Genomic DNA, 27,459 nt, shown 5'->3' on the forward strand with positions numbered 1-27,459 from the left:
AAAACGTCTTTTTGGTATTGCTCCTTATCCACCCTTCCCATAACGGTGACCGTGACACATAATCAGTGTTTCATTCAGTTGCATCACTTTGCGTATTCGACTGATTAATGCATCTGTAATGTACGATTTTCCTAGTTTTTTTTTTAATTCCATAGGCCTACGTCATCTGATCGCTTTGCGTCGTGCCTCCAACTTGGTTATTTTCTTTGACGCAAGTCGTGCTGAGGTTCGGCCATTGGCGCTATCTGAACAGCACGTATTGAAAACACGCATCGTGCATGTGATGTGCGAGCAGACACGTACAGAACCGCACAAACCATCCCTCCCTCTCCGCTCGGCAAGGGCGTCACCTGACGACACGCCCTGTGAGGAGGTCGGCCAACCGCTGTGAAGCTGAGCCCAGCACTCCCATCTCATTGGAGGACGCAGGACGTCACTCGCATCAGACACCGTTTTGATTGGCTGCTTGCCGCTGTGGCGAAGCCCCAAGCTCCCGCCCAGCCTCTTGATATTTTACGGGGCTGGACATCCTCTTCCTACATTGCCTGACATTGCCAGAGAGCTCAGCACTTCCTGATCTGTTTCCTCCTCAGCCATCGCACACAATATTTGGTAAGTGTTTCTGGCAGCCATACACATTTACAACGACGAATATAATGTATAACTGTTGATTATGCAGGTTTTATATAAGAATATATTGTGATCCCTATGGAAATGTATCGGTAAGACCTTGTCTCATTTTGAGCTCAAGTTGACGTGAGGGCCCGTTTTATTGGTCACGTCCCAGCTCGACCCAAGGTCGTTCGGGTCTCTCCTACTGGTAATACTGTTGACGTCTGTCAACGGGCCGTCAAGAAGCATCGCATTGTCAGTGTTAACTATTGCTCCGTCAGTGTAGGGTCTGTTATATAACAAGCGACGAAATAGCTGCCATATTTTCTGTACAACCCTCATAGAGGCATATGGAACACATAGATACACATAGACAACTCGATTTGATTCATATTGTATTGTGGGTTGATGACGTCCTGAGTGGAACCGTAATTGGACCATCATCCAGCAACAGGCATATAGATGGGAACCTATACCCACCTATATCCTTCGATATTATCACATGACCTCTACATAGATGGATGCACCGAATGCAACCAATGGCCCTTAGGCATCTTACGGTTTGATTTTGTGAGACTGCATCACTCGCCGTCTGTCTCACTCTCTCTCTCTCTCTCTCTCTCTCTCTCTCTCTCTCTGTCTCTCTCATACCCTCACGCCACACCCCCCCCCCCTCCCACCCTCTCTTTTCTGTTCTCAGAGTCAACATGCCTCACGCTTACCCCTTTCTGTCGACGGAGCAAAAGAAGGAGCTCAGCGACATTGCCAAGAAGATCGTGGCCCCCGGGAAAGGCATCCTAGCCGCCGATGAATCTACAGGTAACTGAAGACCGGAAGGCCTCGTAGTTTCAGACATTTTGCAAGACACAGCTTGCCTCTACACAGCGATGTGGTCAGAAAGGATTTCAACACAACCCAGGGAAATTAAATGAGCAAACACTGATCAGATAAGGATAAGGAAGGCGTATGAATGGGCTTTTGTTGTGTAAAAGGAAGAACATGTTGGATTATTAATATTTCCTGAGTTGCTTTTAGCAATAGTGCTGTCAGGCTAGTTTGGTTAGGAGTTGTAAACGGCGTATTCGCGCGGTGGCTGAAAGTCAACATGCATTGTTCAGATGCGGAAGAATCCACCTGTTTGGTAATCTGCCCAGAGAGTGACTCAATAAAACACACACACACACACACACACACACACACACACACACACACACACACACACACACACACACACACACACACACACACACACACACACACACACACACACACACACACACACACACACACACCGGACACACGAGGCGCTAACCAGACAGACTGTCTGGGGGTCGCTTACGTAACCACAGGCATCAGCATCCCCGATAGCAGACACTCTGTCGCCATGGTAACCTTGGCATGCCTGTCGCAGTGTCAAAACTGTCCTGGAGCACATCAGCCAGACACAACATGGAGGATTCAGAGTGACGGCCCTGAGGAAGTGGCCCTGGCCCAGTATGGTTGGGCTCCATCAGTGATAAGGCCCCCAACAGGACAACCCCAGATAGGTCATCCACATTCCATTTGTTATCTGAGAGGACTGCTTAGTCTAAGAGATCTCGGTCAAGTAACCTATTTCTGATGCGCAAATAGATCCATTCAGACACTGTAAAATCGACTGTATTTATAACAAATTTATTATACTTTATTACAAATTATTATATTGTACTATTGTCTTGTTTGGCTTCACATGCTTCTCATTGCCCTAAAATAACCAACATACTATAATTGTAACGCTGAATATATCAATCCACTTTATTGCTGACCTTTATTACTTTATATCTGAATTGCCCCGTGGCAAATTCCCAGATCCTCCTCAGACGGACTCTTAATTCAACCTTAAACGATCGCCATTAGCCAACCATTTGTTTAAATATTAAACACTGAAAAAACACCACATTGCTTCTGGGTCGCTGACGCCATGGCAACCGCCTGCCCTCCCTCTCCATCGACCAACCGTCGCGTCGATTCGTCTGTTGACCAGAAGCCCACCCTGGCACTGTGCCTAGCAACTCCGCCGCTAGGCTAATTCCATTAGCGCTTGTCTAGATCCCGCCGCCAGAACCACAGCATCCTCCCCCCCCTCCCCCCTCCCCCCTCCCCCCCTCCCCCCTCCCCCCTCCCCCTACATTTACATTTAGGTTAACATTTAGCAGAGGCTTTTATCCAAAGTGACTTACTTTGGAATAAGTACATTTTTCAGAAGAAGGAGAAACAATATATCGTACATATATACAGTATAGACATATATATACAGTAAGAAGTTCAAGGGACAAGCACAAACAATTGTTAGGTTAACCCATTCCCCGTACACAACAAAGATAGCATTGTGTAGCATCTTATCCTAGCTATCACAACGCTATACACAAAGTACTGTTTTGAACTGCCAGGAAGCACAACACACGATAAGTGCGTAGGAGGGGTGGGAGGGGAGTGGCTAAGCAGAGTCTCGGTGAACTCTGAAACGGTGAGTCTTGACTTAACCCCTCCCCTCTCCCTCTCGCCCCCCCCCCGTCTCCAGGCAGCGTCGCCAAGCGTTTCCAGGGCATCAACGCGGAGAACACGGAGGAGAACCGCCGGCTCTACCGCCAGCTGCTGTTCACGGCGGACGACCGCGTGGCGCCCTGCATCGGCGGCGTCATCTTCTTCCACGAGACGCTGTACCAGAAGACGGACGACGGCAAGCTGTTCCCCCAGCTGATCCGGGAGCGCGGCCAGGTGGTGGGCATCAAGGTGGACAAGGGCGTGATGCCCCTGGCCGGCACCGACGGCGAGACCACCACACAGGGTGAGCAGGGGGGAGGGGTTGGTGTCACACACGGAGAACATACTCACACACACACACGTACATAGAGAACCCTCACACACACACACACAAACACATGCATAGGGAACACACACACAAACCAAATACAACACACACACACACACACACACACACACACACACACACACACACACACACACACACACACACACACACACACACACACACACACACACACACACACACACACACACTCTATTACATATTGCATACGTTTATATAAACTTAAATACATAATGCTATAATATAATACACAAAGTATTGGCTTAATACAGATAAAACATAATACACATTACACACACAAAACCATTATACTTATTCATGAATAATGACTCTAATGATGTCTTCCCTTCCTTGATTATTTTCTCTCTCATCCTCATGGTCTCTGTCCGTCTGTCCGCCCTGGTCTCAGGTCTGGACGGTCTGTACGAGCGCTGTGCTCAGTACAAGAAGGACGGCGCCGACTTCGCAAAGTGGCGCTGCGTGCTGAAGATCACCGAGAACACGCCCTCTGAGCTGGCCATCATGGAGAACGCCAACGTCCTGGCCCGCTACGCCAGCATCTGCCAGATGGTGAGACACGCACGCACACGCACACGCACACGCACACGCACACACACACACACACACACACACACACACACACACACACACACACACACACACACACACACTACTGGTTTAACTTTCCATAGTTTCAGTATATCGTTTCAATTGACTACTAAACAAATGTCCATAAAGGCTGAAGGAATAGTCGATTAAAAAGGGAGCTGGTCGAGTCGATCGAGTCACAAGCAAACCACATTAATAGCACAGAAGTCTCCTCACAAACCCATGAAGCGACCTTTAGAGACCCTGTTTATTTACATAACACTGTGGACCATGCTGCAGACAAACTGGTTCTCTGTGGAAGGGGCGCTGAATATCCCACCACTTTGGCACGCGATCTCGCCGCAATGTGATGGACACCCACTCAGCCCGTCCCTAGAAGTACCATGGTCTGTTTATTCATCTAGCCACTTCTAACCCCAGGGAGGGACAAATAAGGCGGGGAACAAATCATAGTGTACTATCACAATCTGTGTAGCGAGCAAAGTAGTGCTGCACAAACCGTCGTTTGGTGGTGGTAATGTAAACAGCTACTTAGTAGGCGTCACAAATTCAGAAATCACGCAGGACTTTGAGTTTTAAACCATGGCGTCTACGGCGATAGACCCTTTTCGCACAGATCCGTCATAAGACACGCGATGTGGTTCGCTCTGCTTTCACCGACCAGGGCGTGGATGGTAGACTTATTACCCAGGGCTGGCACATAAAAGGAGCAGACCCCTCATTAGTGTTAGCAGGCACAGCGGTGATTTGTCCGACCATGGCTGGCCTCCTGGTGCCGTCGTCTCTGTGGGTTCCTGACGGAGGTCAGTCGGTGATGGTGTGATCTCTCCCCCCCCCCCCCCCCCCCCCCCAGCACGGCATCGTGCCCATCGTGGAGCCCGAGATCCTCCCTGACGGCGACCACGACCTGCAGAGGACCCAGTACGTCACCGAGAAGGTCAGTGGCCGCGGCCGGCTCCCGTGACAACCTGTGTGTGTGTGTGTCCAGGAGTGTGTGTGTGTGTGTGTGTGTGTGTGTGTGTGTGTGTAGTTTGGTAATCTGATCTGGGTCCCACAGCTTCTGTGTGTAGGAGCCTTGTGCAATACCTCCAATATTTGAATGATTGAATGAATGGCTGCAATGTAGGCCCTTGGCTAATCTATGCTTTGTTTTCCGTACAATGAACGAGCACAATAGTGACCATGGGAACAGTATGATCAGTTATGACTCAATCAAAGACCCCAAATGAAGAGAAGTTCAACACACGGTCAAATTCTGCCTCCTCACAATTAGTTTGGACTTTCCAATGATACGGTGTTGTGGTAGGACAAAAAAGGCCAATAGATGGCCTTGTTTAATTTTCTCTTTGTGTCCGATTATATGTTTAGCGTATTCCCTAATCCATTATATCAAATTACATTGAATGTTCATAGTTGAGGCCTTTACCAAAAGCACTTGCAATGAGTGCATTCAACATTTGGATTTGAATTTAGGGCATTTAGCAGACGCAAGTGCCAAGCATTAACCATCGTGAGGTTAACCCCTTCCCCGTATGCAACAAAAAATTCAACCATGAAGATACAGCCCAGACATTGCAAGAATCATGCATGAAACTCATCAAATAAGCAAACCACATCAAGTGCTCCATTGAGATGACGAATCAATCTTGTTCACCTGCATGTTCAATGTGTTTATTAACATGACGACGGTAATGTGCTGCCTTAAGGGCTGATTATGGTTCCACGTCCACGCAACGCAACGACCACGCACATACTACGACGCAGTCGTGAACCTTTATGGGTTTCAGTGAGCGGACCAATCACAGCCCTTGATGCTGCGTCGCCTCGACGGAAGGTTACAGACGTGCGGGGGTCCGTGACCCCCTTGGGTTGCGTGACCTCGGGACCCTAATCCGGCCCTGTAGTGTTCAGTGTGGTCCACACGGTGGCATGTGAGTGACGTGAAGGGGGCGTGGCTTCACAGGTGCTGGCGGCCGTCTACAAGGCCCTGTCGGACCACCACGTCTACCTGGAGGGCACCCTGCTCAAGCCCAACATGGTCACCGCCGGACACTCCTGCACCCGCAAGTACAGCGCCCAGGAGGTCGCCATGGCAACCGTCACGGCCCTGCGCCGCACCGTGCCCCCCGCAGTGCCAGGTGAGGCTGACGGACGGATGAGTGGATGATTGACGGATGATAGATGGGGGGGGGGGGGGGGGTGACAGTAGGGGTGCAAAGGTGTACTTGAGACAATAATATACTTTATATTTATACTATGCTGTATAAATGTATAAAATAGCAATGCATTATGTTTTATGATGTGTTTTGGAGCAGGATCTATTATTAAATGCTTAAAAAGCCTTTGCTGTCGCGCAGTCATGCGTTGTTGTTGTTGAGAGGCCGTGTAGATCGGACAACGTTCAGTAGCTGGCCTGGGTAGTGATACGGTTGAAACTTATGATGTGGTGACAGTGAGATGGATGATTGCATAGATTGAAAGATACATTTTAAGCAATTTTCTAATAGGAAAAATAAAAGGCTTCACTTACTTTCTCTAAAGTTCAACCAATGTGCAGGCAACCCAATAGTTATTATAATCAAATAATGGTCATTCAAGAATCCAACCGATGACTTTGAAGTACGGTCAATGATGGTATGATGATTAAGAAATAACTCAATATTCTAACCCTCACATACTATCAACTACTAATCAAATGTTAATTTGTACAGCGTTAACACATGTAACGCGTAAAGCATCTCTCTACTCTGAGCCGTTACTCATAACTCTCAAACCACATGTAACACGTTACACATCTCTCTACTCTGAGCCGTTACTTATGACTCTATCAAACCACATGTAACACGTAACACATCTCTCTACTCTGAGCCGTTACTCATGACTCCTTCTCCCCAGGCGTGACCTTCCTCTCCGGAGGTCAGAGCGAAGAGCAGGCCTCCATCAACCTGAACGCCATCAACCAGTGTCCCCTGAGCCGGCCCTGGGCCCTCACCTTCTCCTACGGCCGCGCCCTGCAGGCCTCGGCCCTCAAGGCCTGGGGAGGGAAGAAGGAGAACGGCAAGGCCTGCCAGGAGGAGTACATCAAGAGGGCCCTGGTGAGTGTGGCGGTCTGGGGGCAAACGATCACAAAATGAACAAAACCGGGTTTTCCGGTTTCTTTTTAAATGTTTTTTTTTATGTTTCATAGAAAGTACAGCTGGATATATATAAGTACATTCTTTTAGATTTGAACATATTCTTTCTGACCATTTTGTGTTTATTCAGCATGAGACATGCTGAATAAATGCATCATGTTTTCAAACTCCAAAAATAACTGTTTGATTAATCGGGATTTAAATTTTGACCAAAATAATCGTGATTATGATTTTTTCCATAATCGAGCAGCCCTACGTTGTGGGATGTTTGCTGTAAGACAGCAAATAACTGCGTGGATTCTGCAGTTGCCTCCCACATTTACATTTACATTGAGGGCATTTAGCAGGACTTTTTATCCAAAGCGACTTACAATTAAGTACATTCGTCGGAAGAAAGAGAAACAACAATGATTTGCGTCGTTACAGTCAGGATGTCTGTAGAAACGAGTGCTAAGCATTTACAGTTGCTAAATTAACCCATTCACCATGTACAACTAGATAGCTAGGATAACACGCTACACGATTCCAAGTACTTTATTAAACTGAATCAAAGGTTGTGACGTATTGTACAAGTTAAACAGTATCCTACTGTGATCAGGAAAAACCTTTTCTGTATCAGAATCAGAATCGTGCACCTCTGTGAGACTGCTGCGCTACTCCTTTTGTCATTTCTACATGGACTTTGAGCGAGTCTTATAGCTTTAAGTTAAGTTAAGTTAAGTTTGGTATAACGCCTTATCGACAATGGACTTAAGAGACAGCTGCAGGGACAGAATCACTGATGAGCGTCTCTTTTGTCTTCCGTTTGAGTCGTGGTGTCGCCGATTTAGTTCGTTCCGTCTAACCGTATCTTTCGTCCCCCCCCCCCCCTACAGAACAACAACCTGGCCTCCCAGGGCAAGTACGTGTCCAGCGGAGACAAGGGGGCCGCCGGGGGAGAGTCCCTCTACGTGGCCAACCACGCCTACTAGACGTCTCCCCGCCCCCCCCCCCCCCCCCCCCATCATCACCATGACTACGACGTCGTCCAGTGAGCCCAGATGTTTCCCAACCGGCCACCTGTTGCATCGCACACGGGCACATCAGATACCCCCCCCGCCCCCCACACAGACACACACACCCCCCCTCTCCAGGGTTTCTAACCACGGACTTTGTTAACGTCACTCACAGTTATTATTATTTTTTGTTCTGCTGTCACATGTCGTGCCGTGTCACTTTAGCCCCTGCCCCCCCCCACCCCATCTACTGTGCACTCAAAACACCCTCCATATGAGTATAAAAACCAGTCCCCCCCCGGCCCCCCTCACTCTTGCCAGGGATACGATCCTGCTGTATTAACGTTGTCCAGTGAGGTGTATGCGTCTCTTGACCCCTAGGTCTTGTGTGAGTATAAGAGCTATTTTAATAAATCCTAAGTAGTCGTGCCATCTCTCCAATCTCCCAACACCTGCTGGAGGAAGACCTAGGCTGGTTAATCCGAATTGTGTCGACGCTTATAACTAAAGTATATGCACTGGAAAAGAAAAACAAATAAAATATAACTGATACTAATACATTTTTTGGATTCATTTTTTTCTTCAACTTTCTTAACAATGAGCTTACTAGTGTCACATATATGAATATGCACGCCATGAAGCTGACCTTGTTTAAATACACCAACTGTTGTTGCGGTGGACGGTACGCCACTTTTCTAATTACTTGACTTGTACAAAGATGAGTGAGCTTTGTGATCTTAGATATACCTCCTTTATTGTGGTCATTAGTCTAGGGTGCAGTAATGGTAGGTCGATTAATTGATCACGATTTGAAATACTATAATTAAGTTTTTATATTCAACAACATTTATCATTCTTTAGTCAAGTCCTATTTAAAACAATACTTACGTGGTTCAAACCACATCATTTTAACAGTCGGTAAGCAGGTAGAGTCTCAACGGCCCCGTGTGGTGTACTAGTGAAATAGCAGCCTGCTCCTCAATGCGCCTCGTCGTCCCAATGCAAGGAAGCAGATGTCCACTCTGCCCCCTTGTGGTGTACTAGTGGAATAGCAGCCTGCTCCTCCTCAATGTGCTCCGTCGTCCAAATTCAAGGAAGCAGATTTTTTCATCATAATCTGAAGCTTGGAAATAAATTATGTACGTCATAACAAGGGTTAAGAAAATTAATTAAATGAAACGATATCTAGTAAATTAATGGTTTGATCAATGGCGTAAATTAATAATAGCGGAACGTTCGTGTTGAATGTGTTTTCAGAAGGACTTATTTTTGTGCAACACCGCAGGTTGAAACATGAAAATGCGAAGAGGATGTGAAACAAGACAAGTAGCCTATATTTTATTAGTGTCAGCTCAAATTTCTTTGTCATTCGTCTTTAACATAAACCTACCATTCGCTATGGATATCTTTGGCCATATGCAGTGAATATAATATTGGGAAAGTCAACATTGTCTAAGTGGCAGAGCTGTCAGCCGGTTTACCAGCTTAACCAGTTAACCAGCTGTTTATTTATCCTAAAATTACCAGTTTGTCTGTCTGGTAGATCATGGACGAAGCAGACAGCCTGGACGCAGATCGCGTGATCCCACATAATCAGGTTGAGGGTGAGTCAGAGATCTGACAGAATTGTCATTTAATAAACATGGTTATCTTTGTGTATAACGTTAAAATCAGCTGTTTATTTTTGAAGTCATTGATTCTGGATTCCCTACAGGCCGTTCATCAAAGATCCGCAATTGGTCTGGATTCTGGTAAGAATACTGGTTCTTATAACTCGCAACTCACTCCCTTTTTACGACCCCAGTAACTATTGTTAGAAAGTGAAAATCTGTTGTTTACTAAACGTGTAGGTTCCCGTTAACGATTCATATATTTGACCTCCCCCGTCAGGCTGCTTGGATTGTGCAACAACTTTGCCTATGTGGTGATGCTGAGTGCAGCCCATGACATTCTGACCAAACAGCAGTCGGACAACTCAACAACTCCTGTAAGAATAAAACCAATTTATAGGCCTATCGGCTACAAAAGTTCAATACTCGAATTAGGTTTTGCAATAGCCTTATTCAAACAGTTTCTGTCTCTGTTGCAGACTCCTCCCTCACTGAACGGTGACTTTGAAGTGAGAAATAGTAGCAACAGCACTCGCTATGACTGCAACCCTGTGTCTACTGCGGTAAATACATTAAACACCGTCCCACAAACACAAATGTGAATTTGCATATCATGAGTGAGACTCACCACACACAATGTATATTTCTTCCAATGCAACAAGCCGGTGCAAAAGTGCATTTTTTCATTACTTATTATAACATAGTCGTGCCAGCAGTGTTGGTTTAAAACCCCATCTATATTGGAATGCTTATTCTTGTCATCCCCCTGAGTTTTTGTTGTTGTTGCGCTATTCCATGTATTGGCTACACCGATCTTATTGTGAGGAACATACTCCTCAACATTATATCAATGTGTCCCTTCCTTCCTGTTATTCTTCCCTCTTTGAATTCACCATGATCAGATCCTCACCAGTTGTCATTGCATTCAGTTAGTTAGGTCCAATAATAGATTAAAAACCTATCTAGGGTTGTTTGCTTAGAACCAGGGTCGTGTGCCATCATTCTTAGTCCATTTGTTTCCCATGGATCGAGGTAGGGCGTTGATCTAGACTCCCTGTTCCCCTCTCCCAAGGTGGTTCTATTGGCTGACATTCTGCCCTCCCTCGTCATCAAGTTGTCCGCTACGTTCTACATCCACCACGTGCCCTATGGGTAAGTGACGACTTCACAGGGTCACTGCTAGGGTTGTTCCCCTTCTGATACAGCGCTACCTCCAACCTCACAGGGTCATTATTATATCTTATTGTTCATATATTTCATACTGATCATTTGTTTTGCTGAAGTTCACACCAAAATATAATGCGTAATTGAAAATTGACGTAGAGACAGCTGCACATATACAGAAGTACAACTAGTATGTAGTATGTGTGCAGGTTTAACCGGCTAAAGTTAGTCTCCTGTGTTGTGTTTCGGTTCCCTAGGTTCCGAGTGCTGTTCTGCGTCGGCGCCACGGTGACCAGCTTCCTGCTGGTGTCCTTCTCCACCACCATGACCATGAGCATTCTGGGTAATTGAGCTCACGCTTTATTGCATGCGCTGCGTGCTGCCGATGTTTAACTTATTGAATTAGTCTGAATTATTGACACGTGACCGATACCCCACTGCGAGTACATGTTGGATGGGCATCCCTTGCACAAGAATTGAGACTTTGTGATCAAATAAAATATTAAATATAATGAATTGAAAACACTGTGATGACTTTTTACTGCTATTAATAACATCCAGGTTTGGGAAATGTTGACGATGTCACACAGCGGACATGTTTGTACTCTCTACATTCTGCTAGAACCGTTTTCGATAGACATATTCTGTCCGCTACGATTAATATTTGACACACAGAAAACACACGTGAAGGACATCAAGAACCGGCCTGACTCTCGTATGTGGAACCGTGCGTCTCCAGGTGTTGTCTTTGCCAGCATGGGGTCCGGACTGGGAGAGCTGTCCTTCCTGTCCCTGACTGCCTTCTTCAGCAGGTGAGAACATTTCACCCTCCCCGTGCTACCTCTCTATTTCCAGTCGGCCATGGTTTTTCTACCTGGGGTATCCGGGTTTTTATTCTGGAAAAACCCCAGATATAAACAATATACAACAATCATAAAAAAATTAGGGATGTCAAATTAACGCGTTAATTCCGATTAATTAATAACAGAAAAAATAACTCGTTAAAAAAATTAACTCAGATTAATCGCGCTTCTATAGTGCCCTTTGACCCGGTGCGTCATTTGCGTTGCAATAAAATAGAGGCAGACGAGAAGACGAAGTTCAAGTTTGAACAACTCCCAGACGGAACTGTAGATAGGAACACTGTTATCTGCAATCTCTGTTGTGAGGAATTTTACTATCACCGGAGTTCATCAACCCTTGAATATTACCTCAACGCAAAACGTTTGGTAGCAAGCTCGCAGGTACGAGCTGCCACAGCCCCTGAAGCTGGCGCTAGCAGCCAGCCTCGTCAAGACACACTCGACTGAGATGCATTGGATCTTGAGTGTTAATGAAAGACATGTTTTAAATAAAAGAGGCGTTGTACTTTAAAGTCTATTATGTCTATTATTCATTGAATCGCCCATCTGGCATAATTTACTTGAATTCAATTATTTTGAAATGCTCTCGGAAAAATGTAAGTATGCGATTAATTTAGATTTTTTCATCACAAAGACTGTAATTAATTAGATTTTTTTTTTTATCGATTGACAGCCCTAAATAAAATATATAGATGATTGAAAATAAATATATTGTAAATTCTGTTGCGTAAATATTGAATTCTCACTTATACCATAGTGTCGCTTTGTGCATTGATTCCATTCAGATTCAAATTCAACTTTATTGTCACTGTGCAGAATACAAGCACAGAGACAACGAAATGTGGTTGGCGATCTAAATAGTAGTGCAAAGTAGAGGTTAAGGTGCGGTTTGAACCTGGCATATTCCATTATATTTGTTCGAAAATAAATCATTCAAGCGCCGTCATCATTCAATCGCTCCCTAACCAATATTTCAGTCATTGATTTCTCTTTTCTCTTCCATCGTCTCCATTTTTCCATCCCCCATCCGACCTTCGCCATCATCATCATCATCATCACCATCATCATCATCATCACCATCATCATCACCATCATCCTCCCACCATCATCCTCCCCACCATCACCATCATCATCATCCCCACCACCACCCTCTTCGTCCTCCTCCTCTTCCTCAGTGACGTGCTGGAGGGCTGGGGGTCGGGCACCGGGGGGGCGGGCGTGGCCGGCGCCCTGATGTACTCGGCGCTGACCCAGGCGGGCCTGTCGCCCCCGGACACGCTGCTCACCATGCTGCTGGTGCCGGCGGCCATGCTGCTCAGGTGAGGGGTCACCGGGGGTCACCGGGGTCACGGGGCTGATCTGGGATCTGTCCTCATGCGTGTGACGGTGGTCCGTTCGGTGGTGATTCGCCTCGTGCTTCCTGCTAAACGTCCACATTTCTTTAACTCCGGCGCTGTTTCAATGGCCGAACGCTCGACCGAAAGTTCAGTTGGTTTTATATTCATATGATAGCCCAGAAGACCACTGTATGGCTGCGTGCAACAATCGCTATTGGCTACACATCGAGAGTTTGTGATTGGTCTGATCAACAGCCGGAATCAGAAACATTCCTTTTTTTCGTGCTAGCATGAGGCTCAAACCTCGAGCGATCCAACCTAAGCTTGAGCGCTAGGAGACTAGATTTGGAACGTACCCTTTGAATCCTGAAGGACACAATTCCAAGTTTTGCATTTTGTTTGCAATTTCTCCGTGATTTTATAACGTGACGAGGACCGCAAAGTCTTTGTGTGTCGGTCTCATCTCAGCCTCGCAGTGAATACATCCGGTTCTCTATGGGTCTCTCACACTGTGCTCACACACTCCCAGCTATTTCCTCCTGCTGGCCTTCCCACCGATGTTCCCCCAGTGGCGTAGACTACGGGAGGCGGGGCCTATGGGGAGGGGCGGAGCTGAGGAACGGCGCCGGCTGATGGACGAAAGGGAGGAAGAGGAGGAGGAGGAGGAGGAGGAAGAGTCTGAGCAACAGGAGAAAGGACCCAGAGGTGGGTGAGGGTGATACCTGGCAAATCAAATCTATCGACCTGAGGAATATCATGGGTCGATTAATGGATTGCAGTTGCTTGACAGTTAGTTGCTGCTATACAAAGAGCAATAACGAGGTCGAAGTGATAGCCTGGGTGGGTTTGTTTACAGAGTACCTCGCAGCTGTGCCTCACGCCTGAAGTATAGTTTACACAAGGTCTGCTAAAGCTTGCACTCTTGCGTAGTTCCCACGTTTCCATTGTTGGACAGGAGTTGACCCACGCTGATAGGATGATGAAGATTATGAGGATGATGATACCGGAGTGAAAGCTGACAAAGCCGGCTGGCTTATTTCTTGTTTGACTGCACATTGTCGCCCAGCGTGCCGTATCTCGGTTTTACTCAACCGGGAAACTTCTTCCAAGGCCTGGTCGAGCTAGGCGGAGGCTCAGTGGACACAGACAGAAAATGACAGATCGCAACCATGAAAAATAAATGATAAAATCTCAATCTATAGAAATATTGGACACCACCCACAACATAGGCAAGGCAAGGCAACTTTATTTATAAAGCACTTTTCATACACAAGGCAGACTCAAAGTGCTTCACATATAAACATTGTCATACAATAAAATAAAATAATAGATAAGTAAAAGAAAACATATGCAAAGAAATGAGTAAAATAGAGGAAACAGGCTAGCTAAAACATTGACGGACTGACGGGCCTGTCCCTCATTCCTTTTACTCCGATTTGAAAGGCATCCCATGAGGTCAGCTCCCCGAGATTGAGCTCACGTTAGCTAGTTCTCAGCCGAGGCAGTGGAAGCCTATGAATATGTGAATAGAAATACGTGAAAGGTCTTTGGCCCCGTTTAGTACAGGCTTTAGGGACCGGAGGCAGCAAGTGTTTGGATCCCATGAGGTCTCACTGTGGCTGCAGTTTGCTGCTGAATAATAACAACGTCTCTCCTCCCTGAACACATCAGAGGACAGAGCCAGTGGACCCCTCTCTTGTACTGAGAAGATGCGTGCCATCAAAGTGAGTGAACACACACGCACACACGCACGCACGCACTCACAGACATTGATGCAATCCTATATTTTGTATCAACTCATTCCCAATCATTGGCTCAACGGGCGTGTGCCTGAGCTTATCATTAATCACACAGTATTCATAACGAATGTATAACAAAGAGAAATCTCTCTGCTCTCGTCCTCGTCACTCAGATGATCCTGAAGTTTGTGCTCCCCCTGGGAACGGTTTACTACGCAGAGTACTTCATCAACCAGGGTCTGGTGAGTGAACACCCTCCTCGTTTATCTATGTAGATCCAGTCCCATCCGGGTCCCGTCACAGAGAGCATCAATCACGCCAAACAACACAGCAGTACGGAATCACACGACACGTCATTGTGTTTGTTTGGTAAATTAATAAGTAGACTATTTAGGATTGTCGTCCAGAGACCTGTCGTTGGGGAGCAGATAGTGTCGAGCTGTCTCACTCAACGATGCCAATAGGTGCCTGGATGATGACACTGGGACACAGAAGTGTCGTCAATTGTAGCGCAACAGAATATATCATTTTTTTATTTCTGAAAAAATTGCACTGTATTGCATCTGTTGCATCTGTAGTCAATAGTCTCTTTATCAGAAACAGACCTCGTAGGGCTACATCTGCTTTCCCTTGTTGCTCTATTTCTTGTGTGAGATTTGTTTGCTTTCTTTGCCCCCGCAGCTTGAACTTCTCTACTTCCCAAAATCCACGATGACTCACGCTGAACAATATCGCTGGTCAGTAACTGCCTTTAAACCGTATGGTCTCGTCTTTGTGAGTATGTGTGTGTGTGTGTGTGTGTGTGTGTGTGTGTGTGTGTGTGTGTGTGTGTGTGTGTGTGTGTGTGTGTGTGTGTGTGTGTGTGTGTGTGTGTGTGTGTGTGTGTGTGTGTGTATAGGTGGGTGGGTGTGTGTATAGGTGGAAGGGGGCGTGTCTGTATTAAAACCAATGCACACAGCACCAATTGCAGTAAAATAAAGGGTTTGTACATTGCCAGTCATGATCATATTGTCAGGTCAAGAGCATTTTGCTTGTGTTGCTCACTCCCAGCAACCATAGGAAGCCTTCGTCATGGAGAAGACGCCGATACTTGTACCCTTAATCCTCTTTATTTCTTTAAATCTCTGTATTTTGAACCCCACAGTCCAGTGTAACTGAAAATGTGTGTCGTTTGTGAATTCAAAGAAAGCATTGAATGTGTGTTTGTGTGCGTGCCCGCCGGTCCGCACAGGTACCAGACCCTGTACCAGGTGGGCGTGCTTGTTTCCCGCTCCTCGCTGCGGTGTGTGAAGATCAGGAATCTCTGGGCTCTGGCGCTGCTCCAGGTGTGTGGGTCCATGGACAAGAAAACACAAAATGCCCCCCAAAACACAAAACGAGTGCGGCTCTCTGATAGGTGGACCATCCCCCCCCTGGGGGGGATGGTCCACCTATCATAGAAACACAGAATCAAACCGACGCCTCACAGCGCAGCTTAAGGGCACAATGGTATAAGCCATTTTGCTCACACGCCCAAACCATATATTGTAGTCACCCAAAAAAACAAACATAATCTAATAATTAAATGTCATATAATCCCAAAACAGCTGTGTTGGGTTTCATGACTAACCTAATTATTACCCTAATATGCTTCTGGTTATTCTGGGCTTGCTCATTCTTGGCAGCATGTGTGTTTACATTTCGCAACGTCGGGCAGACTGACCACTTGTGGGTGTTTACTTGCATTTCATTTGGCAGTGTTACCACTGTTAAGCATGCTGGTTGGAGTGATTCTGTGACTTGCATTTGTAGGCTTGCCTTTGATTCCTACAGCATTTCTACACTAGTATCTGGTTCTCTACTCTAAACATTGGCCCTGATATTGATTATAGTTTCATCATTCTTTGTCTGATCGCGAGCAGAGACGTTTATAGCAACAGTATCAATAGTGAGGCAGGCTAAATGGGACCATTAGTGTTTGTAACTTTCAGTGAATGAACTGCATGTTTGTCTGCATTTATAGATCTCTCTCTCCCTCTCTCTCTCTCTCAATCTCTCTCTATCTCTCCCGGAGATCAGATCGTGAACACGGTGTTCCTGCTGTCTGCGGTCTATTTCCAGTTCCTGCCCGCGCCATGGCTGGTGTTCATTATCGTCCTCTACGAGGGCTTACTGGGGGGCGCGGCCTACGTCAACACCTTCTACTTCATAAGCAAGGAGGTCAGTCTGTGGTTCTATGAGTCGAGTCTATGAGCGAGGCTGGTTCATTTGATGTAGCACAACCCTGTAGACCTAACGCCATTCCCAGTGCAAGGAAGAAATCACGTATCCAAAAAACAAAATGTTGGAATTAAATTTGGCAGTCGGTCATGTTGTGGTCAAGTTGTGAGCTACGGATTGTCATCTTCACACACTGGGTGTTGTACCGTCTCCAGTCAGGGGACCGGGAGCGGGAGTACGCCATGGCTGCAGCCAGCGTCGGAGACACCCTGGGCATCGCCCTGGCCGCGCTCACCGCCTTCCCCGCCCACAGCTACTTCTGCTCCCTGTGACAGAGCCCAGGAGCCACACCCAGCGGGGCCACACCCACAGGGGCCACACCCACAGGGGCCACACCCACAGGGGCCCCACTCAGAGCGACCAAAATGGTGGATCTCTCTAGCCAGCCCAACACTTCCTGCCAGGCACTGTCTTATAGCGCAGTCCGGTTTACTCCAGTCACTCCTTGGCTGTTTATTCTAGAAATGTATTTTAAAATGGGCCAGCACATCCAGCACATATCTTTCAAGGGTTGGTCAGTCCAAATTTCCAAAAAAAAACGGTTTTGAGCACGCGAGACTGAGCCTTGCTATCCCCGCTCATCATTCGGTACATTCTGAACATGCACAGTGGCTATCACGGTACGAGGACGTGACCATGCATAACAGAGGTGCATCGTTTCACATCGCTAACGTGCAAACCAAACGTGATACATTTCCTGAACTCGACTCTTATGCAAAGGTTTATGCAAACCTTTGCAATGGCTGCTAATGGAGATACGCACGGTTGTGAATGTGATATATACCCCTAGACTCTATCCACTTGATTATAAATATGTGGCCTACTGCAGAAGCCCACGTGTATATATAACGTATACTTTAGAATTTAAGGTATTTATATATTTAATAGTGGTGTAGGTTTTGCGGCCTGTGATGTGCAGTTCAGATCCAGTAGGAGTTATGGACAGGGGGAGGAAACGGGTTCTCAAGACTCATTTAATGCATTACATTTTTATCTTGCGTATTATTATTTTCCAAAAACATTCCCTTTTTGTGATTTAGTTTTATTTATAAGAAGGTTCTTGTTCCGCGTAGCTAGCAAAGGTTGGACCAAATTGAACCGATGCCTCTCCTTGACTCGTCCACATAGATTGAGAATCTGTTGAAATCACACCAGACATTCGTGTACGTTATATCATTTTCATGAATATTGTTCTTAGAGGGTTGAAACCTGAAGTGAGCGCGTCAGGATTCGACCTGAAATTAAAGCAGCTGTCCACTAGACACTTTAGTTTTGTATTATTATATTGTTTTACCCTTGATTCCTAAATTACTGGAACTTGGTTTGTAATTGCTCTACAATGGATTTTGTAGGGCAAAATGGTGAATCGTTGTTAAATTGTTAAATCAACACACTTTATTTGCAGCTGTAGTTGCAATGTGCAGATTGCTACTTAAACGATGTTAATGATATTAAACTGATATTAATTGGCCTCTGCCTACGCTTCGGTGTTATAGACGCTGTGCTTTTCTGACTAAATGTTAAATCATATTTACAATGTCTTAGGTTTATTCAATAGGAAATGTTTCTCCAGGATTTTCCAGAGAGACAAGCTAAAAATAGGATTCAGAACTCCCAGAATGCTCTCTGGGAGTAGCTGAGAACTATCTCATTAATATTAATCAGTAATTGGTTGCCAGCTAAAGTGCACAACTTTTTTTGCATCGTCTTTTAAATCTTCACAAAATGTTGTTATTATGCCACATGTTGTTGCTATAACTGTTTTTACTTGACATAATACAGCAAAAAGTGTCTAATATATCATGAAAATACAAATGATAATAAAAACGATTTAAATAGATTTGGAATTACATGTTATTTTCTGTGCAATTCAACAGTTGCTAAATATTTTTTTTGTTTATTGAAACTACACAAAAACAAAATATTTGACATTTTTATTCATACTGAAAATATCTGATCTTAAACCGAATTATTTGTAAATGAATTTGGTAAAATTGTATATGATCACATATCAGAATTGTAGAACCAAATAATTATCCAAATCACATTTACCAACGTCTCTTCAATGTATTTTGCAATATTCAAAGCAAAACGAACAGGACAAATATATTGATTTACACATTTAAAAAAAAACAATGCAAGCTATCCATTGTCCAGGGAGCACTCTGAAAGTGCGCGTACTTGATTACATGAGCGCGCATTGCCGACACCGGAAGTAGTAGCCAAGTCGGCGGCGTTCAGCTGGAGTGGTGAACCGGGGAGGAAGCGCAAAGAAAAGGCCGACTTATGAAGAAAGACCAGCCGCATAACTCATCCATGGAATGAAATCAGAGGTCATTGTTTTTATAAATAGCCCCGCCAAAAGATCCATGCTATTTCTACGCGAATTTTCGTAAAGGTACGGTTATGTTTCGTTCACGACGTTTCTATATTAAATGCTAACTCCGGTTAGCCTCCTAGCTCGCCTCCTAAAACAGGCGGTGCTAAAGTTCCTAGCATACGAGAGCTAGTTAATTGGCACCCTTTTGGACTTGGGGGAACCCCAAAGGCACATATCTTGGTTCTGAAAACAACGGTAGTACTGTGCGTGGTCTCGGATGGACCATTATGATAGCACACCGGTTTAAATAACGTGTTGGCTTAATTGTAGCCGCTATCAGTGACGTAAGCTAAAGTTTTAGCATGGGGTTTAGCTCCGCGAAGGGGCCTAGGGTCGCCTTGTTCTCCATACAGACTCTACCCCAATAAAGTTTATACCGCCATGTGTGTATACGTGTACTCTGAAATGTCCACCCTTCAAGATGTTTACACGGAATGTATATTTGTTGACTGGAGATTTGTTTTTCTTCCCTTACAGCTGACGTCTGAAAGTTAGCCTGTCCCCCAGTGCGCTGAGTCCGATCAGAAGCAGGGTGACAGCGTACTGTTTGCGCCACACACATCGCCCGTTGTGCTGCACCGTCTCATCTGAGTGCAGTCAAGGTGTGTGTGCGCAAGAGCACGCAACTTGTGTGAGCGGATCTCCCTATGTGTGTGACAATGGGGGACATCAGTGACCTGGACCGACAGATAGATCAGCTACGACGCTGTGAGCTGATAAAGGAGAATGAAGTCAAAGCACTGTGTGCCAAAGCAAGGTAATCACTACGAAATTACTTCTACGAAATGTGACTGCTAGAGAGATTGAAATGGGTTGAGGTCATGCTGCTTACCTAGAAATAAATCAATGGAGCAGTATGCTAGTGTTAAAAAAAACAAGCAGTGCTTTTCTAACATTGATTTCAACAGGTCATGGACTCTTTAATGTGGCAAATGCATCAATCAATACAGCTTGCTCTTGCATGCGTGTTGCATAAGCCTTTTGTTTACCATAATCTCTGTTGGAAAATACTGAACATTTTGGAATCCTAGCCTAGGATGTAATCAATATAGAAAAATAAACCATTGAGTGATTTAAATGATGATATTCTGAATGTAGTGGTTGTATGACCTGGCTTTTGTCAAACTTCTCGATAGCGGACTTGTGGGACACTCTTTGGCTTTAATCTTTTGTATGGTTTTGTTTTCAGGGAGATCTTGGTGGAAGAAAGTAATGTCCAGCGAGTGGACTCGCCGGTCACCGTGAGTTACTATCCGACTTAACCAGGAACACAATTGGCCTGACATTTAAATTCAAGTGTTCAAACATTGACTGTTTAATGTTTGTTCATTATCTTGTTTTACAGGTATGTGGCGATATTCATGGGCAGTTTTATGACTTGAAAGAGTTATTTAGAGTAAGTACGCTCCCTTTAACCTCCTGTATTTAGTTCAAACCAAACATCTTTTAAAGGTTTAACTGGTATCATTTAAATGTATAAAAAACTAGTTCTGTCATATATTTTGTTGAGTTGTGCACTTGCATCATCCCAAAGTTTGCAACAAAGTTCAAACCCAGAGAAATCAGTATTTTGATCCAGGAATGGTGCGTTTCCTTTGATCGGCTGTCAATAGCGTCGTGCCCTTTTACCTCCTACCTCCTGGGGAAAACACGAGATCTGTAAACCAGTAGCTCCCTAGTTTATAGATGTATTTCAATATTGATCTGCTACCACAACAAGTGGCCCATGACAGCCTGCTTGCATGGTAACGTTACAACACGCTCATAAGTTATTTTCCTATGATTTTGTGGAACACAATAACGGCACTGGGCATCCCCGTGATTTGATTGGCCTCTTACTCATACAAAGCTCTGTGGGCAGTTGACTCATCTAATCTTGTGTTGGCAGGTTAACGTTAAGTATTTTCTCTGGCAGCGGAGGTGAACAGCTGATCCCTACTTTATGACCTCCTCAAACTACGTCTTTGTTATTGATTGCGAAACCACTAGTGGAAGAAATAACGTCATACCTTTAAACTACTTGTTGGTGTTTAATGCACTATCAATGATTATACCACGATTATTGTTTTGGATATCTTAAGAAGAGATTTCACCTGATGAAGTGAACCCTAGGTTTGATTGTTATGCGAACTACGTTCATATGCGTTTGGCCTTGTTTCTCAAGGCTGAGGAATCAGCCAGTTGCTCACTGGCCCCACACTAACTGTTAATCACCCTCCGTTGGCAGGTGGGCGGAGATGTTCCAGAGACAAACTATCTCTTCATGGGCGACTTTGTGGACCGAGGTTTCTACAGCGTGGAGACCTTCCTTCTGTTGCTCGCTCTGAAGGTACAGAGCTGTCTGATTCCATGCTTTTATATAATAATAATAATAATAATAATAATAATAATAATAATAATAATTATACATTTCATTTATAGTGCCCTTTTCATCCGAAGATCTCAAAGGGCTACAGGTTAAAAGCAAAAATAGATATAAAAAGGGGGTTTAAAAACATCTATGAGTGGGAGCTAAAGGTTTTTTTAAAAATAAATGTTTTAAGACAATCAGTGGATTGTGGTGCCCTCATACATCATTCATTTGCACCAGGGCATGTCAGTATTGACATTTAACACTTAATTCATTACATAGAAGTATATGGGAATGTCAATTAATGTATGCTATCGGACTAACAGAATTTGTCCTTTTCTATTTGGTGTTTAAAACCTTGCATTGATTGTTTCAGGCGTGTCTTAATCGTCGTTAAGACTGAGAGTAATTCAAACTGGCCATCGCCATAAGTCGACTCGATTAAATCAAGTCGGAGCCCAGCCTTGATTTGAAAGCTGTGCGGGGGGGAACATTTAGTTTGGCGTCCCTCTGATCCCCTGTAATCCCCCAGGTCAGGTACCCAGACCGGATCACCCTGATCCGAGGGAACCACGAGTCACGGCAGATCACCCAGGTGTACGGCTTCTACGACGAGTGCCTCCGCAAGTACGGCTCGGTCACCGTGTGGCGGTACTGCACCGAGATCTTCGACTACCTCTCCCTCTCGGCCATCATCGATGGCAAGGTGAGCTGCCCCCCCCCCCCCCCCCCCCCCCCCCCCCCAAAGTGTCTACTGTTTGTCTGGTTGTAGTTGGCTGACCATGGGGTTAATACGTCGGTCTGGTGGTTCTGGGGACCGTTGTTATTGAAGGGTGATCCAGGATCAGGCAGTTATGTTAGATGTTACAGCAGAACCTCTGGGGTGGGATTGCTCACAGAGACTGAGCCGTTAACCAGGAACAGATGGGAAGTCTGGAGAAAAACTCATTTGTTGAGGATTGAGATGAGGCTTTCAGAAGGGGATTGTTTTTACAGTGGCCGGTGAACCATATTGCAACCAAATACATCTGAGCCCTAATTTAACTCTACGGCCTCTTGTCCACACACACCGAACACGGAAAAAAGTTGTGTGCCTTATATCACTTATATCACTGCACTGGCTCCCTGTCTCACTCAGAATTGAGTACAAGGTCTCCCTCCTCACCCACCAGTGCCTTCACGGACTTGCCCCCCTCTACCTTCAGGAACTCCTCACCCACCCGACAAACTCACGTACACTCCGTTCAGGATCCACTCACACCCTCCAAACCCGACATACAAAGCTGTGCACCATGGGTGATCGGGCCTTTTCTGCTGCTGCCCCTAGACTATGGAACGCCCTCCCTGACCACCTGAGGGCTCCACAGACTACAGCTCTTTTTAAACGGAACCTCAAAACCCATCTCTTTAAAAGAGCATTTAGCTAAACTTTCTTTGAGGTTCCCCCTTTTTAATTTTTTTGGTATTTTTTTCTCTGAAGCACTTTGAGATTCTTGAATATAAAGTGCATTATAAATACAATTTATTATTATTATTATTATTATTATTATATGTGTGCTTTTAAAAATTAGGTTTTAAGGACTTATTGTATTATCTGGAGACCTGCACGATGTTTAGTGTTTCTTTCAAAACTCTTTTTAGACTTGAAACTCAAACCATATTCTGAGGCCTCCAAACATGAAAGGACACTTTTTTGTTTTTAAAGGACACCTTTATTACAGTTTACTACTGCTGGTTGTAGTAAACTGTACTAAAAGTTTTGGTTGGGCCCTGAAGTGTGATCAACATGATTGGCTGAAACAAATGAAGTGTGAAAAGAGTCTTTGCCTTTGGATATGACTCTAGAGCCAGAAGTTTACCTTCTGAGAGGGTCTCACCGCTTCGCATTGTGCTCCTCCAGATCTTCTGCGTGCACGGCGGCCTGTCCCCGTCCATCCAGACCCTGGACCAGATCCGGACCATCGACAGGAAGCAGGAAGTGCCCCACGACGGGCCCATGTGCGACCTGCTGTGGTCTGACCCCGAAGGTACGGCGTGTCCCCTCTTCGGCCCCCGTGGCTGTACAGGGCGGGGCCCTGGGGAAGGCTTGGATTACTCTTTCCCTTCACAACACAGGATGTTTACCAGGGGACCGTGTTAAACAATGGTCCCCCCCCCCCGATGGTGGTCCTCTGTTGACCTGTGCCTGACCGTCTCCCCGTCCCCCTCAGACACCACGGGCTGGGGCGTGAGCCCGCGGGGCGCCGGCTACCTGTTCGGCTCCGACGTGGTGGCCCAGTTCAACGCGGCCAACGACATCCACATGATCTGCCGCGCCCACCAGCTGGTGATGGAGGGCTACAAGTGGCACTTCAACGAGACGGTGCTCACCGTGTGGTCGGCGCCCAACTACTGCTACAGGTGGGGGGGCGCACACGCATGAAGGAGGACCTGTTGGTCTCACGGGAGTCCTGAATGTCCTCACACCACTTAATACCGTTTGGGTTGGCTAATGGCCTCCCATGATGCAACAGTAGCAATACTCGGTCTGGCAATCTTCCAACGGCCACTTCACTTGTTCGACGTGTGATGTCCAAAATAACTTTTCACATACAGTTCTGTTTAGCTTTCTGATGTCCTGACCGGTTGCATCTCTTGAGCGTCCCTGAAGAATAACTTTTTGCATTTTGTCTTGTTTTAAACCAAACACGAACACTGTGTGTTACTTAACATAAGTATAACGTGTTAGTAACTGAGTGACTCAAGAAGGCAGGGCGAGATGTTAATATCCATTTAAACTTTTAGTGACTCGCACCAGATCAATGTAACTAGTTAAAAGTAACTAGTTACACTTGTAACTAGTTACTTTTAACTAGTTACATTGATCTGGTGCGAGTCACTTGTAACTAGTTACACTTGTAACAGTAACTAGTTACACTTGTGACTAGTTGCACTTGACGGGTGCCGTAGAGCGCCCCCTAAGGCACGGGGGTAACGCTGCACTCTGTTGACCCTCCTCTCATCACTAACCGGCCCTGCTCCCGGCCCGCCCCCCAGGTGCGGTAACGTGGCGGCCATCCTGGAGCTGGACGAGCACCTGCAGCGGGAGTTCATCATCTTCGAGGCGGCGCCGCAGGAGACCCGGGGCATCCCCTCCAAGAAGCCCGTGGCCGACTACTTCCTGTGAGCGCCACCCCCCCCCCCCCCCCACCCCCTCGGGACAAGAGTCGGGCGGGGTCCAAAACAGATAAGCTCCTCCCCCTCCCCCCCAACCGCTCTCCCGATAGGACAGACGCTCGCCCGCACCCACCGCCCGTCTTTCACTTATGAGCGGTCGCGGCACCCCCCCCCCGGTGTGCGGCCCACGAAGAGGGAGCCCCCCCCACCACACTGCCAGCAGCGCGATGGTTTCCCCGGACACAAGGCTCCGTCAGCGCCGACCTCCGGACCTGGGCCCATGACTTTTGTAACTGTCGTCTATAGCGCTTTCAAAACGGCGGCCATTCAATTTCGTTTTTAAAATGTTCCGACTCTGTCGCCGCTGTGGTCGTCTCCTCTCTCTGATCTCTGTAGATACCCCCCCCCCCCCCCCCCCCCCCCCCCCCTACCTCTCGCCTTTCCTTCCACAAACCTATTTGTAGTATTTTTACATGAACAGTCAGATAGTTGGGACGGGGGACGTGGAAGGAGGTATAATTGTTTTTTTAATGATATGCAGACTTTTTCATTTGAGCAATTTCTTTAATACATTCTTAACACTTTATTGTTTTCCTCTTTTTGTATTTTGTTGATGCCAGAATTATTTACAAAATGACAATTTTCTTTTCCTTGCTTCTGAACTATTCTTGGTATCACGTTCTCTAATGGGTTCATTGCAGTTCCTTTAACTGCCCACAAGGAGTCATGATATCCACCATAGTTTCTCCCATCTACAAATCTGTCAATTTTGATATTGTAAGAATAAAGTCTTTTGTATCGACATTTATCTGTGCTTTTATGCTGTGTATATGCAAGTGCTGGTCCATTTATGTAGTGCACTATTTAGGGTGACTCTATTTTGTAGTCAAATGTGCGGTGGTTGACGATATAGTGCACTACTTTATCCCCATAATGCAGCCTTTTAATCACTTATTTCTGCACTGTATCCCGTGCTGCATCGTTATCCTCTGACAGAGATGGTCCAACACGTAAGCACAAGGTGAATAAGGGTGGGGAAAACTCCAAAACGTGTCGGCTTGTTTATGGGACCGCCATTGACATGACGCTGATGAATGTCCCGTGCATGTGTCCAATTTCCCCATGTACGTATTGCCTAAATAGTTTACTATAGAGTGTTAACTAGGGAAGTACTAATGCAATGTGGCTCAATGGAAAGCATCTACTTGACCCTTACTACTGGTGAATGCATTTCATACAACTTGTTTTTGTGATTAAATGAGTGGCTGTGAGTGAGGTAATAAAAACAGACAAAGTTCATGAATGAGATGCCAATAAACCCCTAATCACAGCGACAGGAAAAAAAGCATACAAAGCTAAGATACAATGAATAATATTAAAGTAGGTGAAAGATAAGCCATAATAACGTGCACTGCTTTTACTCTCCTTTTGGACATATACATTATACTTATACTTACACTATTTACACAACCAACTACTATGCTATTCTATACTCCCCAAAATAGCAGAAAAGAAGCTTGTGAACAGATATCTATGTGCAATCCTTTTGGTCAAATAGATTAAGTTACTGAGAACATAACCTCTCATTCTATAACACAAAGATTATTAACGTCTGTTATGTAGGCCTTCTCAGCATTTATTTCACCCTAACCCATTAAAATAGCAGTTATGTTTAAGACCTCAAACTTTATAAACCTAAGACACAAGAGGGCAGCATATAGCCATTTCAGGAGCATTTTATTTTACAAGGTATAACGTAGCATTTTTTGTTATATGGTTTTAATGACGCAATACACAGCCCAAGCAGCGGCGTAGAAGAAAACGATATATGCATTAGACATGTCTAATACTGCGCTTATAATAATTAATTTAAATGCAAAGTGACATTGGTACTTAAATTCAATTTATATGAACACCTATTTCTTAATGCATCACAAACATTTTTTTTTGTTTTTTCATTTCGCAAAAATAAATAAAGAATCCTCTTAAAATCGGATAAGACACGACCAAGCAATGTTTGAAAATGCTTTATTCTCTCACATCCTCAGCCCTCCAGAGAGCTGAGGTGCCGCCCACACACACACAGGCCCTGGGGAGAGCAGTCAGAGCACGCCCAGACGGGGCAGTGGGTGGTGAGCAGCAGTACAAATCCCAAAATGATAATTTATATTCCGTCAAGACCCATCAGAAGAGCCAGGCTGTTAGTGGAGAAAGTCACACGGAATCCAAATGAAGCATGTGATGATTAGTGAGCAGAGGATTAGTCTTTTCAGTGCAGTCTAGCCCAAGACACAGAGCAGCAGAAAACGAGAAACCAAAATGTTAGCACCGGCACTATTATCATTCCAGGGTTAGTGGTTGTAGGAACAGAGGCTAAACGGT

At 45.5% G+C, this 27,459-nt stretch overlaps 3 protein-coding genes across 5 annotated transcripts; all 3 read left to right on the forward strand.

Moving 5' to 3' along the window:
• The first annotated feature begins 504 nt into the window (after positions 1-504).
• LOC130399875 (fructose-bisphosphate aldolase A-like) lies at positions 505-8,219 on the forward strand. Its single transcript, XM_056605015.1, has 8 exons — positions 505-612; positions 1,313-1,431; positions 3,173-3,439; positions 3,891-4,051; positions 4,944-5,027; positions 6,054-6,228; positions 6,986-7,185; positions 8,100-8,219. The coding sequence occupies exons 2-8, from the start codon at positions 1,320-1,322 to the stop codon at positions 8,193-8,195; spliced, it is 1,095 nt and encodes a 364-aa protein (XP_056460990.1). The 5' UTR covers positions 505-612; positions 1,313-1,319; the 3' UTR covers positions 8,196-8,219.
• A 668-nt stretch (positions 8,220-8,887) lies between these two features.
• Positions 8,888-19,034, forward strand: cln3 (CLN3 lysosomal/endosomal transmembrane protein, battenin). Of its 2 annotated transcripts, XM_056605013.1 has the most exons (16): positions 8,888-9,545; positions 9,763-9,823; positions 9,934-9,970; positions 10,110-10,206; positions 10,309-10,392; positions 10,902-10,981; positions 11,251-11,336; positions 11,733-11,805; positions 13,032-13,175; positions 13,723-13,898; positions 14,865-14,917; positions 15,106-15,174; positions 15,614-15,669; positions 16,164-16,257; positions 16,991-17,131; positions 17,347-19,034. In XM_056605013.1, the coding sequence occupies exons 1-16, from the start codon at positions 9,513-9,515 to the stop codon at positions 17,461-17,463; spliced, it is 1,401 nt and encodes a 466-aa protein (XP_056460988.1). In that variant the 5' UTR covers positions 8,888-9,512; the 3' UTR covers positions 17,464-19,034. The 2 variants fall into 2 exon arrangements, with proteins under 2 accessions (XP_056460988.1, XP_056460989.1); XM_056605014.1 differs by having other exon boundaries at positions 8,888-9,823.
• A 351-nt stretch (positions 19,035-19,385) lies between these two features.
• Positions 19,386-26,530, forward strand: LOC130399891 (serine/threonine-protein phosphatase 4 catalytic subunit B). 2 transcript variants are annotated; one of them, XM_056605018.1, is made up of 9 exons: positions 19,386-19,524; positions 20,049-20,328; positions 20,761-20,812; positions 20,917-20,967; positions 21,799-21,900; positions 22,454-22,627; positions 23,822-23,948; positions 24,132-24,321; positions 24,958-26,530. In XM_056605018.1, the coding sequence occupies exons 2-9, from the start codon at positions 20,219-20,221 to the stop codon at positions 25,085-25,087; spliced, it is 936 nt and encodes a 311-aa protein (XP_056460993.1). In that variant the 5' UTR covers positions 19,386-19,524; positions 20,049-20,218; the 3' UTR covers positions 25,088-26,530. The 2 variants fall into 2 exon arrangements, with proteins under 2 accessions (XP_056460993.1, XP_056460991.1); XM_056605016.1 differs by having other exon boundaries at positions 19,388-19,589; positions 24,958-25,494.
• Positions 26,531-27,459: the final 929 nt, after the last annotated feature.

This window comes from Gadus chalcogrammus, chromosome 2, assembly GCF_026213295.1.
Source record: "Gadus chalcogrammus isolate NIFS_2021 chromosome 2, NIFS_Gcha_1.0, whole genome shotgun sequence".
NCBI classification, from domain to species: Eukaryota; Metazoa; Chordata; class Actinopteri; order Gadiformes; family Gadidae; genus Gadus; species Gadus chalcogrammus.